The following is an 18,381-nucleotide window of genomic DNA, read 5'->3' as shown; positions in this document are numbered from 1 at the left end:
CAGATCTTAATTGTGTCTTGCTTTTAAATTATGTGTATTATCTGTAAAATATTATGTAATTTATATCAGATTTGAGATTATTTCATATTTTTAAATGAATCATTTTTATTTAAAACTTTTTTTTACCATAGAAAAATAAGTATCACTATAAATCCTAAAACTAAAAACTACAAAGCTAGAGTAATTAGTGGATACTTTGAGATTCAATAGAAATGCAAAAACATACTAGTGTGGCATAATGTACAGTTTCGATGAAAATAATTGCATGACAAATAATATAACATTAACATCCGAAACATGTCAACATGGAGAAGAATTTGCTTAATCAAAAAATTCTTAATTGACTTGGCGAAAAAGAAATTTCTGCTTCTGGGAAGTCAGTAAATTAGAGGGTGTATCAGAGAAAACATGATTATAGAGAGATCTCTATAAAAAGCCGCCTGTAGATATATGTGTGTATGTGTCTGTGCACAGACACTTACACGTATACATACACACACACATGCACATATTTATGCCCATGTGCCTATGTTTTGATATACACACATATATAACTATATCCAAACAACTATACAACTTTACAACTGTAGGACTATGTATATATGTGTTTGTAAAATGGTGTGTGCATACACATGTCCAGACATACCACATACAAATAGATGGATGGATGATAAATGTAGAGTTGTAGAGTTGTTATGTATATATGTGTGTATGAGTATGTGTGTGTGTATTGTTGGCCTGCACTGAACTGGCATAGCGTTTTAACTTTGAATTCGTTGCCAAGATTTAGAAATAAGACGTTTTCACATAAAAATGAGTGTATCTGGTAAGACTGAGCTCGTATTCCTGCATGGCAGCAACCCTTTAAAGCTGAACAGTGGTCACCTCTCTTAGATGGAGCTTACATTCTCCATTTTGCTGCAGTTCCCATCGATCTTAATTGTCTTCTTCAAACTGAATCATTTATCACTATCTACTCAGAGCAGTTCATGAGATCCCCCTTGGCAGTAAGAAACGATCAGTACAGTTGCCTCCATTAACGCTGTTACCTCAACCAAGAATAATTACAGAAATTTGTCAGAGAATACTGAGGTTCTACCTCTTTACACGCACACAGCTATAACATTTGTTTTGCTGCTTTCACATAGCTTGTTTTGTTTTTCATTTCCTAGATGTTAATTCCTTTAATCTTCATAGCAAGAATATGAGGCAATTACTATGATTATTTTCATTTTACCAATGATGAAACTGAGACAGAGAGGTTAGGTAACTCTGCTGTGATACACAGCCAGTAAGTAGCAGAGCTGTTATTCAAACCCAGCAATCTAGTCTCTACTTTTAATTACTTACTAAAGCTACCTAAGCAAGATTTTATTTTATATCTATAATTTATCAGGATTCTACTCTTGAAGCTTAAATTAATCATCTCTTTGTTTTTAGGGTACAACCAACCAAATACACAAGAAAAGACGTTCCAGTTCTTATCTTCTTTCTGAGGACATGTTGAATGATCCCAATCTCAGACAAAGAGCAATGAGTAGAGCAAGCATATTAACGAACACTGTAGAAGGTTTGTAATAATATTCTCTTTACCATACAGATTGCTAAATAAAATTCAGGTAAATCCTGGTCAGCCTTAAATAGACACATCAAATTCTTAGGAAGAATTCAAAGAATATAAAGTGATTATAAGCAATAGTAAGGATAACCAATGGGTACTAACGGAATCATCCTTATGTGATTAAAAAATGGATAGTTATTTGTAATTAAAGGCAGGCATTGAATGATATGACCTTTCAAATATAAATGGCTTAATGGTAATGAATGAAGAAAGCAAAGTTAACTCAGGCTGAGTGGTTCTCTCACTTTGTATTGTTAGAAACTTTACATAGTGTCTTTGAATTTATCATCTTTCTAATATGCAAGAAAATAATACTTCCAGAAGTCTATAAATTGCTGCCTCTGAGCATTCTATAAAATTGTCAAATGATAACATGTGATGTGACATGTTAAGATTATGATGAAAAGGCATTGGAGAAAGCAGTTTCGAGAGTCTAATGTGAACAGTAGTGATCAGACCCTGAGATACACTCAGAAGAGTGTCAAAGGATGGCAGCTTCTACAGTGTGTTGGCTCCCACCCCCTCTTCCGACATTTGCCCCAGGTCCCATCATGTCCACGGGCTACCACTTCACCACCCCCTAAACAAATGATGGGCCCAGACAAAGTTTTCACCCACCTTCTAAATTTATGGTGAGAAGTAAATGGCTAATGGTATGAAATAGCTATTGCACAAGTCACTCCATAAATTATTTCTAGTCTCTTGGTTCTGGGATTGTTTTCATGTGTGAAATAGCAAGAGCTTTACCTGAATAGAGTTGTCTTATTGTTGTCATGAGATTAAGGACATGGGGGAATGTATGCATGTTGCTGGAAAATATACCTTTCTCCATTAAGAAAACATCTTTCTCTTGTTTATCATCCCGTGTTAGGTACACGTTTCTCTGAGAGAGACTCAGATCTGCTTTGGGTCATTAATTTCTCTGCCTTTCCCTCCCTTATGCTTTATCTTGTAAAGGAACATATGATATAAGATTTTTATGCATATGCTTGTTTTCATAGAAGCAGTACTGTTAAATTTGCAAAGTCTAAACTGGAAGACTTATTTCAATGTTAAAATGTACTGCTGATTTGTACCTGGTTAGCAATAAAATATACAAATAATTGACCTTATGTTCTCTTGGTCTTTTCCCCCCAGAACTTGAAGAATCCAGGCAAAAATGTCCACCTTGGTGGTACAGATTTGCACACACATTCTTGATCTGGAATTGCTCTCCATATTGGATAAAATTCAAAAAGCTTATCCATTTTATTGTAATGGATCCTTTTGTTGATCTTGCTATTACCATTTGCATAGTTTTAAACACATTGTTTATGGCTATGGAGCACCACCCAATGACTGATGAATTCAAAAATGTGCTCACTGTGGGAAATTTGGTGAGTCCTTTATGGTGTGTTATGGACCCATACTTCTCTTTTTGGTTGTCAAGATCATCATTTCTTTTTCTTTTTTTTGAGTCAGATAGATATGTAGCTAGGTAATTATGTGTATCCAGAATTCATAATATGAATCATTGTACAGAGTCAAGTTTCTGGTGCTATTTTTAAATAATTTTGCTGTAGTGTTGAGTTGTGTAAGTAACAGTACTATTTCCATACAGGGTCACCACCTTGGCAGTTGATAGTGTTTTTTTTCTGCCAGCATGTCTCTTGGGAGCACACTTAAAAAATTTGATGCTTTCTTACCCATTTTATAATTACGTTGCAGATTCCTTGTGAGTACATACCCCACATATTTTCAGAAAAACTATGGATGCTTTGTTTTGACATAATAGGTGAAGCGTCTGGGCCTTTGGAGTCCTAAAATCCTGTGTTTGAATCCTGATTCTGCCTCTTAGTGGTTATATGACCTTGGACAGATACTTTAATCTCTATAATCTTTATTTTTCTCATTTATAAAATAATAATACCTCATTTACAAAATAATAATAATTTGTATTTATAATATAATGACAATAATCCTTCATGTATCATATTGTTGGGAGAATTAAACACTTTCTACTTAATTCATTAGCCTGGCATATGGTAAGTACTCAACCTGTTGTTACTGTTATTATCATCATCATCGTGCTTTCAATCAATCAGCAGAAACAAGCCTTAAGAACAAGAACATTGAGAAACCAAAAGGGTTGAACTGGGCACAGAAGACACAAGGGCAGGTGAGAAGGTGATCTGTAGGCTTCATGAAGATATAAGATCTGATTAAGACAATTGATACCAGAGTGATCCCTTAAAAATACAGTGCTGGTCACACTCTAGCTTATTTAACACCTTATGGCAAACAAAAAGTGCTAGTTTCTGACAGTCTGCATGAAACAGGCACAGGCTCTACTTCACAGCCAAAGGGTCCCAGCTTATGACTCTTTATAAATCATGAATAACTCTAGATATCTTTGTGAATGTTTATATCAGATAATTTCACTTTTGCATTGGTCCTAAACCGATGTATCTTTGAAGTCAAAGAGTTTGTTTCTGTATCGATCTTCTCTCCCAAACTGCTTACAAATATTCCTCGTCAGGATATTTGTACCTTATGTGCTCTCTGAGTTAGCATTCTTCTTCCCTTCTACTCCTCTGGAAAAAGACAGGACCATCTAGGTTCTAATTATTGGTGGAGGTCCAGATCATGAAAATCAGTAGCTTCTCACTGAGTTGACTGCATCACTGCAAATCTAAAAACAATTCACTGTGTTTCTTATCTATTACCACAATCCCAAGTCTGGGTGTTCCCTGATGGTCTTCTTGATGCTGCCTTCTTATAAAATTGACTCACAGAGTTATAGATCTAACCATTTCCCTTTGAACCTTCTTTGGTCAGTTTCTTTGAGTCAAATCATCCCTGAATGATTCATAAACAAATCTTTCACTGTTGCCTTTTTAAGTGAGTCTTTTGATACCAGTGTCATGAATTAATGATGTTTTGTGATGCACTTTTGTGTCAAAGCTTTGGAAGTCTTACTTTAGCTTCCACTGTATCAATTAAATACTTTTTCCTCTTCTACCGATAAATCTTTAAAGAGTGAGTCAACATGTTCTTTATTACTCTGAGTAGTCAGACCAGAAAAAAAGACTGACTCAAAATTTCAGTATCAACCTGTTTCCTTTCATTTTCTTCCAGAATAACTTGACCCACATAAATTTTTTGCAAAGAGTGACTGTGTTAATTTGCCAAAAGTTTAGTTATCTGAAATTTTAATGTGCTCTACTAAGATGATATGATGAGAGCTGACAGGAGAGGTAGAGGTTTTTAACCCTTGAATGCTTGTATTAGAGCTATAGGAATAGTGATACCTAGTTTATAGGGTTAAATGAGATAATAATAGACATTTGTAAAGTATCTTGCACATTGTCTGAAGCACCGTAAATGCTAAACAAATAGTCATTGTCATCATTATGTTGATTATGTACCTTCTAATAATACCAGAAAAACATTGTATTTTTCATCCAGGTCTTTACTGGGATCTTTGCAGCTGAAATGGTTTTAAAACTAATTGCCATGGATCCATATGAGTATTTCCAAGTAGGATGGAATATTTTTGACAGCCTTATTGTGACTTTAAGTTTAGTGGAACTTTTTCTAGCAGATGTGGAAGGATTGTCAGTTCTGCGATCATTCAGACTGGTAAATATAGACCAATTTTACTGTTATGTTCTACACATAAAGGAGTGTTTCTTTGGTTTTGTATTATTGTTTAAAACTTTTGGAGGTTTGAATCAAAAGACAAGATTAGGGTTTGATGTCTAGTAAAATAAAATTCATTCAGTAAAAACTGGCCTTAAAGAGCTCAAAACCACGTGAATATTTTAATTTTAAGGTTGAAGACATATTCAGTTGTATATGCTAGTATAATAGCAAGGCAATAATTTATTTCACAGTAAGAAGCTTATGGTTTACAGAGTTTCAACCCTTATAATATGTTCATTACTTTGTGGATTCGATAAATCAAATCATTGTCCTTAAAACAATTGTTGTCTGATATCAAAAATATTTAAAATATTAAAGACTTTTTAATGCATTTTTCTCTAAGATGTTGGGCTTTATCCTTATGTCAGCATAAAAGATTTTTTAACATATCAGAAAATAGAATTAAGGTACATTATCAATTCTAAGGGAAACAATATCTGATACCATGATAAGAGGCTTCTATGGCAATCCTGAACTAAAATTACACAGTTCTTTCAAAATGTTTGTGATAATTATATTGTGGCAAGTATAACAAAATGATTGGAATATTAAGAATAGAGGAAAATAAAAAATAGAATTAATCTATGTTAGCTAGGTAGTAACAAAAGTATTTTAGAAGTTAAAATTTGGAAGAAAACTCAAGATTGGAAACATCAAGAACTTTTTCATAATAATTAATATTAAGCTCTATGTTTACTTTTAGCTCCGTGTTTTCAAGTTGGCAAAATCTTGGCCAACACTGAACATGCTGATAAAGATCATTGGTAACTCAGTGGGGGCTCTGGGTAACCTCACCTTAGTGCTGGCGATCATCGTCTTCATCTTTGCCGTGGTCGGCATGCAGCTGTTTGGTAAGAGCTACAAAGAATGTGTCTGCAAAATCAACGAAGACTGTGAGCTCCCGCGCTGGCACATGAATGACTTCTTTCACTCCTTCTTGATTGTGTTCCGCGTGCTCTGTGGAGAGTGGATAGAGACCATGTGGGACTGTATGGAGGTCGCTGGTCAAGCCATGTGCCTTATTGTTTACATGATGGTCATGGTGATTGGAAACCTAGTGGTATGTAATCAGATAGTCACATATTTAACCTTCTCTGTAGCAAATTGTCATCTGATGATACAATCAGTTATTTTTATAATTTTAGGATTAATTAGATCTAAACCTATTAATTGTAGTAGAATATTGATCATTTTAATACAGGGAAGAACAGAAAAGAAAATGAAATGTTGTCTTAATTTCACTGCCAGATAACCATATTTATATTTTTCATAATAACCCCCAATTTATTTTAATGCAAAGTTTTGTACTTTATTCTCTTATTTTGATAATGTTGTCATATGAATTGTCTGTGGTTTTCATGCCTCTTAAAGTCTATTTAAATATGAAGTTATGTTAATAGAATATGATTAAAGTAACAGTAACAAAAATGAAGTTATAATGGAACGAGGCAAATGAAAGGACTGGTCTCACTTCATTACAGTCACATATAAGACTAGCATCTGTAGCAAGGAGCTGCAAACTATGGCCATGGGCCACATCCAACACGCTGCCTGTTTCTGTATGGCCCAGCAAACTATGAAAGGTTTTTACATTTTTAAATGGTTAAAAAAATCAAAAGAAAAATAACATTTCATGGCACATGAAAATTATAAGAAATTCAAATTTAAGTTTCCATAAGCAAAATTTTATTGGAACACAAACATGCTCATTCATTTACATATTGTCTGTGGCTGTTTTACTCTACAATGGCAGAGTTGAGTAGTTGCCATAGAGACTCTATGTCCTACAAAGCCTGAAATATTTATTATCTGGCCCTTTACAGAAATAGTTTGCCAACCACTGCTGTATGGCATCTCTTTTACAAGTCATCTTTTTTCTTCTCCATTAGTGTTTTCTTGGCTTGTACTCCTATATTTGTTTCTTTCTTCCTTATACCTACATATTGGTGAAAACTTTCAAGCTTACAAGCAGGAGAAAACTGGGATAAGATGCTCTTCCATGAGCCACTCACCTTAATTTTCAAAGCCACCATGTTGGCTTAGTATAGTTGATCAGCTTGGCACCAGACTCTTCACCAGGTATCCCAGGAGGTAGGGTATGGTAACAGCCATATGGTTAGTACCTTCACTTCCCACTGGCTTTGAAACAAGTTGCTAAATTTTGTTGTCCATGCAACCCCTGTGTCAAATGTGATTCAGAGCCTAGGGCAGAAAGTTGCATTCATCAAGTCACATACTAAATGTCACTGGACCAGACATACACAGAGTAAACTATACAGTGCAAATTCTAGACCCTTACTTCACAAAAATATAGACATCATGAGTTAGCATTCTGTAATTCTTGTTCATCCTCAATTTGTAGTAAATTTCCTAGTTTTATATAGGCTTATAAACTCCTTCCAATGAAATGCACATTCTCTGTTTGGTTCTCCTTCTGAGTTTAGTAGTTTTTCTGTGAGAGGCAATGCATTTAGGTATTATAAGGTGATGAAAATGTGTCTATGACATAATCCCTGTCTTCAAGGTGCTTACAGTCTCTTAGGACAGAGAAAAGTGGTACACAAAATTATCAGAGGAGAAGAAGTGGTAAGTGCTAGCAGTGAGGTAAAAATAAAATGCTCATGTCACTTGGAAGAGGTGAGAAATTCTAAATAATGACTCGAGGAAGGCTTTTGAAGTGGGCCTTTGAAGAATATATAATATTTAAGCATGAACACAGGTGCGAGAGTAATGGTTTACTTTGAAACGCAATATAAATTTATAGTTAGAAATAGATGGGATATATCGGTGAGTATATCCCAATTCCATATGGAATTGGTAATGACTGACTCATAGTGATTGACATTAACTATTTGCTAGTGATAATGAAAGATAACAGAAGTATAATTCACAAAGTTGATAACCAACTTTTGGTTAAGGAATTACCAATGATGTAGAATTAGGATCTGAAAGGAAAGAAACAAAAAATTAGGGTTCTGATATAATTCTCTACATATTAGAGTTATAAGCTAAACAGAGCAATCACTTTTTTGTTTCCTCATTTATTCCTTATGTCATTTTATTACCAATTAACTAAAATGGTTTAAAACCGTAAGTTTTAGAGGATAGTTCAGTGAAATAGAAGATTTTAGTAAATTCTTGTCTACAACAGGAAACTGGTGAAGAATGTTAATCAGAATGACTTTGAATTGAATATACATCTTGTTAATATTACTTTCCCTGTCTCACATGATCCTGGATATGTGATACAGAATGGACTTCATCTTCATTTGTGATATCCTGTATTTATGATAAAATATTAGAGTCTTATGATTTTTTCTGGAATGAAAGTTACTGTAGTACCTCTTCTTAATGAAGAGGTGACACGACAGAAGTATATTATTGAATATGTGCAATCTAAAAAAGCTAAACTCACAGAAACAAAGAGAAGAATGATGGTTACCAGGGGCTGAGGGGTGGAGAGAGACATTGGTCAAAGGGTACAAACTTCCAGTTATAAGACAAATAAATTCTGGGGATCTAATATACAGCATGGTGACTCTCGTTAACACTGCTGTATTATATACTTCAAAGTTGCTATGAGAGTAGATCTTAAATGTTCTCGGCACAAAAAAGTAATGGTAATTATGTGATGTGATAAAGGTGTTAACTAACTCTATGGTGGCATCCATCCTGTGATGTATAAGTGTATCAAAGCAACACATTCTTGTTCTACTTGTTTCTCACAGGTAACAAATATTAATTATTGGTTAATGTTAGGAGGTCTTTTTAGGCCCATAAAAGGAAATTTTACCAAGGGACTTTGTTGCAGAAATAAAGATGGGCATGACATAATGATAATGGTAAGGGAGCATTCTCTTTGCTCCCCATGCTAGTCCTTCATGTATGGGTGACCTCAGCTCCTAGAGTTCCCAGGAGCTAGGATATGGAGGAGCTGATAAGGAGTCTAGCCTTTCCTCTACCCATCACATGTTCTCATCTATTTGTGAAGTGCAGAGATCTTCATCGCTGGTTTGGATTTAGGTCTGTATTTCAGAAAAGCGTGCTTATTTTCCTTTTTTCTTTCCTGTCTCCCATTTCTCCACACCCCATCCCCACCCTGATATAGGTTCTGAACCTATTTCTGGCTTTATTATTGAGCTCATTTAGTTCAGACAATCTTACAGCAATTGAAGAAGACACTGATACAAACAACCTCCAGATTGCAGTGACCAGAATTAAGAAGGGAATAAATTATGTGAAACAAACCTTACGTGAATTTATTCTAAAAGCATTTTCCAAAAAGCCAAAGATTTCTAAAGAGATAAGACGAGCAGATCTAAATAGTAAGAAGGAAAACTATATCTCTAATCGCACACTTGCTGAAATGAGCAAAGATCACAACTTCCACAAGGACAAAGATAAAACCGGTGGTTTTAGAAGCAGCGTGGACAAATACTTGATGGAAGAAAGTGATTGTCAATCATTTATTCATAATCCCAGCCTCACAGTGACAGTGCCAATTGCACCTGGGGAATCTGATTTGGAAAATATGAATACCGAGGAACTTAGCAGTGATTCAGAGAGTGAATACAGCAAAGGGGTAAGATTGTTTTATGCACATTGTGTTTCATATTATTAATTAGTATGAAATGAATCAAAATTTCACATTTTTGCTGTCGTAACTTCTTTCTAATATTGCATTCTGATGGGTAACTTTTTGTGTGTGAGTTTACACATCAGATTCCTGAAGCTTCATCTGGTAAGGTTTTACTTACTCGTTCTTGATAACTGATTTAATCCTTCTTAGCTGTAGTTGAAAGCACTGGGTGTGAGTCTTCCTTTCCTTCATCCCGTTTATCAGTTGTAAAGTCACATACAGTCTCCTCCCACAGTGTCTGTTGAATCACCGCTCCTCTTTGTCACCTTTGCCTTCATACTCACTACTTGTTGCCCAAATCATTCCAAGTGGAGTCCCAACTGGCGTCTCTGCCTCCATTTTCCGTCTACTCTAGTCCACTTATTTAATTAATTTTACTCAGTTTCAATCCTAATCAAGTCACTCTTTTGAATTATCCTTGGTCCCCAAAGTCTCCCAAGTGACAGACTGTAGATAAAGCCTTCACACTATGGCCCCAACCAGCTTTGACCAGCTGTATCGCCCAGCGCTCACCCGGAGCTCCTACACCAAGCCAAGCCAACTTCCTTCTGAGCCACAAACACTCATTACCTGCATGACTTTGCTTGGGATTTCCTTCTTCATTCAAAATCCCATACTCATCCTTAAAGACATAGCTGTCAGCCTCCTCATGTGTGAAATTGTTAGTCCTTACATCATAGGGTTGGGTGAAGGTTAAGTGAATTACAGACGTACAATGCTTACAACAGTACTCAGAGTGCTGAAAAGTAGTAGAGCTATGGCATCCTTCCTAATCTCTTTCCAAACAGATATGATCTCTCCTCATTTTGAACCCCACACAACTTTATGCCTCTTCTTGGATTTATTATTTAGTCTTGTATTTTAAATTTTTTGAGAAATTATTATATGTATCAGAGTATTATAAACTCATTGAGAGCAGGAACCTTTTATTAAAACTTTTTTGTGTTCTCCTCCCCCATACCTGGTTGCATATATTCAAAGTATGTATTGAACTGTATTTTTATTAATGTGGAGTATAATAACCATATGTGAGTTATATGACAAATCATTTTTATGACATCTCTATTTTTCTATTCTTTAGGTCATATTTGACAGGTATTTATCAAACACCTTCTATATGCTTAACTCTATATTAAGATCTGCTCTCCATGAATTTATAGTGGACTTTGGAATAAAGATACACAGACGTCTGTGTGTGTGTGTGTGTGTGTACTGACCGTATAAGTGGTACTAGGCACTTATTAAATGCTCAATACTTATTGAGTGAATAGATGGTCAAATAAATTATGAATATATATTTCTAAGTAGCCAAAGAAATTCTTTCCAAGATGATATGTAAGGAATTAAATGTTTTATTTTTTATTTTGAAAACCTTTACATGGAAGAAGTAATATCTCCCAAATTCGCAAGCTGTGGTTGTTTTAGCTTGGATGTAGGAAATTTGATTCCATCTCCATTTTCAGGAGCAGTAATCAGGGTCTTGTTTCATGTGGAAAGGCAAACTAACTCAATTACCCATTTTTCTGCCAATGAAGATTAGAATTATAAACCCTAATTGCCTGGCAAACTTTCTGAATAAGCTTGGGATTCTAGGTATTAAGGCCCTTGTAGTTTGGCAGAGTTTACCAAACACCGCTTGTCTTAATATTTGGGAGGATCCTTTCTTATCTGGTTATTTTTCCTTTGCTCAAAGCCTGTAGCTAAACTTTACGTGGATCTCCTTAGTTGCTAGCAAAATTCTTATTCTGAGTATGTTGAATTATAACATTTTAAAAGGAATCTTATGGATCTGCCCATTTAACACCTCATTTTCTAACTGAGAAAGCCAGCTCAGTAAGAGGAAGAGGTGTTGTCCACAGTTGTAAATCTAGTTCAAGGCAGAGCCATGACAAGAGTCCCAGTCTTGTGATTCATACGTCAGTCCTATTTCCACCTCCCTTCCCCTGTCTTTGTCCATTTCAGGGATAAGCCCACATTCCTATTGGAGATAATACCCAGTTTGTCTCCCCTGGAGTCTGAGTCATGCTTCTGAAGAGTTTATGGACCCTGTGGCGTCCAGAGGAGGTTTGTGACGTCACAGTGGCCAGCTGTCTTTTATAATTACTGATTTCGTTTGTAGACTGGTTACTGAAATAGCCATTTTAACCATCCATAAAGTTACTCCTCTACCTATCCCATAAACTCTTCCTAAAATGCATGAAATTTAGTGCCTTTAAACTGTGTTATATAAAGACCATTTGATGGTAACATTCTAATAGTCTTGTTATCATCAAGGTTTTTTTTTAATGACATTATAGTCATAACTACATGAGAAAAAACATACTTTTTTCTATTTCCTATCTGTAGTTTACATGGTATAATATACAGGAGCTTGGGGCTACCTCATAGGTTATAATACAGAGTACATAAACTAATCTCTTTAAATCATTTAGCACAGTATCTGAGTTGGTAAGCCCCTCCAAAATTAGCTATTTTGTTTATGATTGAATTCATCATCATTTTCATTTAAATGTTCAGACTTTTTAAAATTATGGGCTTTGAAAATTTGCCCTTCTTCATAAGAAATTTTCCATGACCTATCTCAAAGAGTATCATCTTGGATACATTCAAACCTACTTGACTATCTACTGGACTTGAGAAATAATGAGAGTTCAAGATCTGTAGGAAATTTGGTAGGTAACTTAGAGATAATATTAAGCTGTCACCAACTCTATGTCTGGAGTCTTTCTTTCTAGCTACTGGAGATGTAAATGTTCCTAGGTATGACTTATTTTTGGTTTGTTTTTCAATTGGGACCACTGAAAAAATGCAGATTTTACTTATCTAAAGTGTTTCTATGATCCTTCCAGGCTAACCTCCCTGCTCTAATTCCCCTAATCTTCAGCTCCCACACAAGTTCCCAGATTTTTCAACTGCTTATTCCCCCCTTGGTAACTTTCTTATGTTTTCATGCCTGGGATATCTTTAAAATAGTGGTTGCATGTTCTTGATGAACCTTGCTCGAAGAGGCAGATCTTGGTTACCCAATGGAAAGGAATGCCTGATTCAATACATTTAGGTTATTTACGTCTTATGCACTACCCTGGGGTATGGTTAAGAATAAAGCCTCTGAAGACAGAATATTTGTCTTAAATCCTAGCTTTGATTTTTACTAACTCTATGATCTTGAGCAATTTACAAAACCCTTTTTTTTTTCAGTTTCCTAACAATTCCAAAATAGAATTGTAATTAAGATTAAATGATTTAGGTAAATAATTAGACAAATGCCTGTGGGAAAGTAAGTGCCCAATTAACAGTTATTGTGGGTATGGAATTGAGTTGTCATGTACACACTGTAGCCATTTGCTACAGGTTAAATTTAAGAGAGGCAGCGTGATGTAGATCAGTGGTTCACAATTTTAGTGTGTAAAGACACACTTAGGGAGCTTGTTACAAATGCTTGTTCTGGGCCATATCCTCTGAATTCTCTCTGCCTAAATCTGAATGTAACGTCAGAGTCCTTATTGGCAGTGTTCCCAGTGTCCACTGTGATGGATTGAGTTCGCATGGAAAATGAAGCTAAATTCATCCCAACTTGTTTTGATCCAGGTTTCTGAGATATTATTTATTCAGGAACTGGGGATATTTCTCCCTTTTGCCTACTTGAGAATCTGCATTTTGAACAGGACAAAAGAACGTCTTTGACCTATGACACCTCTCTCCCTTGCCTCCTCCCCATCCAAAAAAAACCCCTCTCTTTTATGGCCTACCATCCTATTTTCCATTATATTTTATGGAAATGTTTTTGTCCTCTTCTCGTATCAGCTCTCAGATAGACAGCTTTCCCTGTCTTGATAGGCTGTTAAATATACACTCCAGAGTGAAATCAAAATATTGTATAATAAACACCTTACCAGAAAATGACCAGAAATGAGTTCAAATAAAGTGTTGAATAAAATATCATAAACAGTTCTGAGAAAATAATTGTCAATAGAACATCAGCATTTCTCTGAAGACAGAGCCTGTCTCGGAGCCAAGAAAGACATGCTGTAATCTCAAGTGGACCCATAAGAATAAGACTCCTGTCACTGCTTCTCAGAACACAGACACAGAACTGATGGCGGCTCTCAGAATCAGCTTCCTCCTGGAGTGCAACACAGCTCTAAGCACACAGAAAACATTAACAACACACTGTGCAGATTTTGACCATTAGCAAGGAAGCCCTTTATTATTATGAGCCTCAAACGAAGCATGCAATGCACCCATTCATTCAATAAATATTTATTGAGATCTACTGTGCTTCAGGCACTGTGCTAACGGTTGCTTAGGGAAAAAAAAAATTGCTTCACCCAGCTGCAATAATTTAATGTGATTGGCATCCAGCTTAACTAAATTCTTAAGAAGTGTGGTTTTTTGTTCAGTCATGCCAAGTTTCAAAATTGAGGGCTCTAGAAAACTAAATTCATAATTAATTTTTAAAACTAGAGAGCTCTTTCTTAGCGAGTTATAAAGACATTCCGTTTGTTTTCAGTTGTTACAGATTACTTCCTTCTCTAAAGATGAAAAGATAGACATAGAGCCATTTCACAGAATTGTAACATTCATTTTGGAAGTGTATGCAAATTTCAGAGAAAAACATTAAATTTATCCAGTTTATTTTTCCAAATATTTAAAAACATAACAGCTTCATATGATTTTAAAGTAGTATAAACTCTTAGAGTTTTCAGAAAAGCTCCTTTCCTCGCTGTGAGTCTAATATCCCAAATCCTCTTTACTGCTCTTTTGACAAATGTATCTACTTAGCAAGCCTGGCTTAAGTGAATTTGCTCATCCTGGGTACTCAGCAGAGGGGAAAACATGCTGTGTAAAAATTTCCTCACGGAAAGATCCTCCATTTATTCCTCTTCAAGCCAAATGCAAATACTTAGCTTTACCTAATACTTCTTTAGTGTTTTGAAATGTTGTATCAAAGTTGTGATGGAGCTAGCTGAGGTCCTTGGAGAAAGGAAATCAATGAAACCTTCAAATTTTACGTAATCAAACTTCCCACCCTCAAGAGATTGTCCTTTAAAACACTGCAAACACATTTATGCAAAACTTCCTGTTCCTTGAGGAAGCGAGGGCCATATAAAGCCCTCACTTTCATCATTGTGGGAGGAAAAATTGCAAAGAAATACGTCTGAGTACATGTTCTATAAATCATCACTATTCATTTTTTTAGCTCAGATTTATTGAGCAACTGCTTATTACCATACGCCTGCTAAACCCTAGAAAGGCATGTCATCGGTGTGCTCATTTCTTTAGTAAACATAGGCTGAAGGTCTTCTTTGTCTCTGGCGCTGGCCTAAGTGATAAAGAGTAAAGCAACATTCCTGCCTTCAAGAAGAAACACATATAGAAACCAGAAATTATAATTAAACGCATAAAAACAATTAAAACAGAGTTTTAGACAAAATATTGAGGCAAGATAGGGATAGTGTAAGTGATCTTGAAAATAAATTGGGATAATTCACAGAGGAGATGGCACTGGAAGTGGGTTTTATGGTACAAAAAGAATTCATCAGGCACATCAGGAGAGAGAGAGAGATTTCAGGTAGAGGTAAAGGGCCAGCACATGTGGAAGCATCCAGATGCAAAAAAGGCCCATTAAATACAAGTGAGGATTTGTATTCTCGGTGGGAAGTAGTAGGTTATGGAGGTAGATTGGAGCCAGATAGTGAATGGCTTGATGTACCATGACAAGAGATTAAAATTTCTTTTTATGTAACAGAAAGAGGAAACTTTAAGGTCTCGTTTTGCTATACTTTGTTGTTAGCAAACGTACTTTTAAAGAAAGTTTATTTGGGGGTGTAATAAAAGCCAGCAGGAGAGAAAGGTGAGGGGCTGGGAAGCTATTGTAATTATCCAAAGGACAATTGATGAGTGTTCAGCTAAGGGAGTGATGGTGGCAGGTGGGGATAAACTCTAAGACACTTGCAAGTTAAACTATAAGGGCTCAGGGCGTGGATCTATGAGTTGGGAACTGTTTCAAAGGGTATGTTAGTTTCCGTGGCTGCCATAACAAAGTGTCACAAATGTGGTGACTTCATACAGCAGAAATTTATTCTCTGACAGTTCTAGAGGCTAGAAGTCTGCAGCGGAGGTCTCGGCAGGGCCATGCTCACACTGAAGGCTCTAGAGTGGATCCTCCCTTGCCTTTTCCTAGCTTCTGGGGGTGGTGGTGAATTCTTGGCCTTCCACGTCTTGCAGCTGCATCACTCCGATCTCTGCTTCTGTCCTCACACGATGTTCTTCCTTCTCGTCTTAAGGACATTAATTATATTGGATTAGGGCCCACCCTAATAAACTCATCTTAACTTGACTACATCTACAAATAAGGTCGTATGCAAGGGTACAAGGAGTTAGGACTTCAACATATCCTTTTGGGAGATACAAATTGACTCATAACAGAAGGTTTTGGCTTAGAAGACTGGATAGACATTGATGCTATTAAAAATATACAGGGGGAGGAGAAACTTTAGGAGAGATACAGTTTAATTTGGGGAAATCTTAATTGTGAGCTACTTGCAGAAATGCTAAGTGATGCTGAACAGTAGGTATTTGGAAACGTAGTTCTTAAGAAGAGAAGTCAGAGTTGTAGACAGGTTGGAATTTTGTATGTTAATTTATGTTAACTTTGGGATTATGCAGGGAGACAATCTGAGGTCAGGGTCCCTGGGAAACCAATTCTGAGAGAGAAATCCATGTTTCGGAGATCTACTGGGTAGTGTTCTCAGGAACAACACCTAACACCAATAAGAAGTGAGGGACATAAGACGATTAGGCAGAGGAAGAAGTTGAAATTCTCTGCAATTGCAACAGATGCCTAAACTACTACAGCATCTCTGGCACTGGGATGACCCTTTGGAGTAGTCCCAAACTGCAGCAAGGGGGTCAGGACTTTGTACCCTGCACCAAGTAGTCATTGGATGCAGGCTCTCCCTCCACTTTTCCAGGGGAGGGAGGAAACCTTGGGTGAGGCAGCTTTCTTCTGCGTTACAATTTCCAGAGAGGGACTCAGCTGTGAGCCTTCAGCTGCCAACACTCCTGGCACCTGGAGGAATGAGTGGCTTGCCTAAAAGGAGGATCTGGGCAGTGCACCACAGCATCCACTACACTGCAGGGAACATAGAAAGAAAGAGCACAAGTGATCAACTCAACACTTGAGCGGTAGACACAAAAGAAGAAAGCACCAAGGAGACCAAGGAAAAAATGTGTACATTAGCCACTTTCATACATTATGTAACTTTCCTCCTTATAACAACCTGGGAAAGTAGATATTATTAATCTATATTCATGGATGACTAAGACACTAAAAGATTAAGAAATGATGCTCGTTAATCTCTGATGTTTTTAGGGGTCTTTTAAAATTCAAACTCCAAGCTTTAACCACCATAATACAAATCACAGAAAGTCAAGAGAGTGAGTAGGAGTATAATTATTTTCTGTTATAGCCCCGTAACGTTGCAATTCAGGGTCAAATTTTCTGTTATAATGGTATTGTGCATTTGCTGATTCAGGTTCAGCTTCTAATCCTCCTTAAGGCTGATTTATTAGGCTGTAATTGACCTCAATAATATAATACAGAGCAGAACAGAGCACATTCCATAACAGAATAATAAACCATTGAAGATGCATTGAGTAAGAGACTATGTCAGGCTGAAGGTACTTGAAAGGAGGTGGCACTTGAGCCAGACCCTAAAGGATGGAGATCATTTTCTTGGGTGAATATGGTGGAGAAGGAAATCCCAGGCAGAGGAACAATCATTCATATTGTTCACCTGATTCACTCATTCATTTATCCATCTGCTCATGTATCTATTCAGTATTCAGTTTTGAAAGCTATCATCTTTGGAGAAACTTAAATGTGCTTACTTGTTATTAAATGCATTCATTCTATTGATTTGATAAAAAGTTTAAATATTTGCAGTCATTAAGGTTAAATATATTATCTCTTTTTACTATATGGTGGTTTTAATTACATTGTTATCAGGTCTCTCTCTCTTTAGAGTTTTTAGAAAGATTTTTTCCCTAAAGAAAGCAGTTGAAGGCAGTTTAGATTTCTTCTTCTTATTGCATTTTAGAAAATATAATAGTCTTTTCCAGGAATTCATTTGACTTGGTGAGATTTAGGGATTAGTTCTATATAGCTTTGGGGGAAGCTGACACTTGCTCTTATCTTTTATGCCTGCATTCTTACCAAAACAAAACAAAACAAAACACTCCTATAGAATTTTACTTAAACCATTTCTGTTTTGCATGTTGGTTTCAAACTATATGAAAAATCTTTCATCTTTATTGGATTTGTTCATGTGTCTAGAAACAATGAAATTTTGGGCTGATATATTTAAATCAATGTTTTTTCATTCTTATATTTTGATAAATTTGGAAACATCCCTTTCCTGTAATGCTGTTTAAA

At 36.0% G+C, this 18,381-nt stretch overlaps 1 protein-coding gene and 1 long non-coding RNA gene across 4 annotated transcripts in view; one reads left to right on the top strand and one right to left on the bottom strand.

Moving 5' to 3' along the window:
- The window catches only part of LOC111768914 (uncharacterized), a 29,573-nt gene extending 20,154 nt beyond the window's left edge, over positions 1–9,419 (bottom strand). For both annotated transcript variants that reach the window (XR_002801597.2, XR_002801598.2), the window contains exons 1-2: positions 7,318–9,419; positions 6,101–6,262 (exon numbers count right to left, since the gene is read on the bottom strand). This is a non-coding gene — a long non-coding RNA (uncharacterized lncRNA). The remainder of the gene's footprint in view (positions 1–6,100; positions 6,263–7,317) is intronic.
- The window catches only part of SCN9A (sodium voltage-gated channel alpha subunit 9), a 168,453-nt gene that overhangs the window by 105,104 nt on the left and 44,968 nt on the right, over positions 1–18,381 (top strand). For both annotated transcript variants that reach the window (XM_070241986.1, XM_023623076.2), the window contains 5 exons: positions 1,441–1,570; positions 2,759–2,997; positions 5,069–5,242; positions 6,009–6,365; positions 9,414–9,887. In XM_070241986.1, coding sequence (XP_070098087.1) covers positions 1,441–1,570; positions 2,759–2,997; positions 5,069–5,242; positions 6,009–6,365; positions 9,414–9,887 — 1,374 coding nt within the window. The remainder of the gene's footprint in view (positions 1–1,440; positions 1,571–2,758; positions 2,998–5,068; positions 5,243–6,008; positions 6,366–9,413; positions 9,888–18,381) is intronic.

Source organism: Equus caballus, chromosome 18 (genome assembly GCF_041296265.1).
Source record: "Equus caballus isolate H_3958 breed thoroughbred chromosome 18, TB-T2T, whole genome shotgun sequence".
NCBI classification, from domain to species: Eukaryota; Metazoa; Chordata; class Mammalia; order Perissodactyla; family Equidae; genus Equus; species Equus caballus.
Note: the sequence above shows the minus strand (reverse complement) of the source record. Positions and strands in the feature narration are given on the sequence as shown.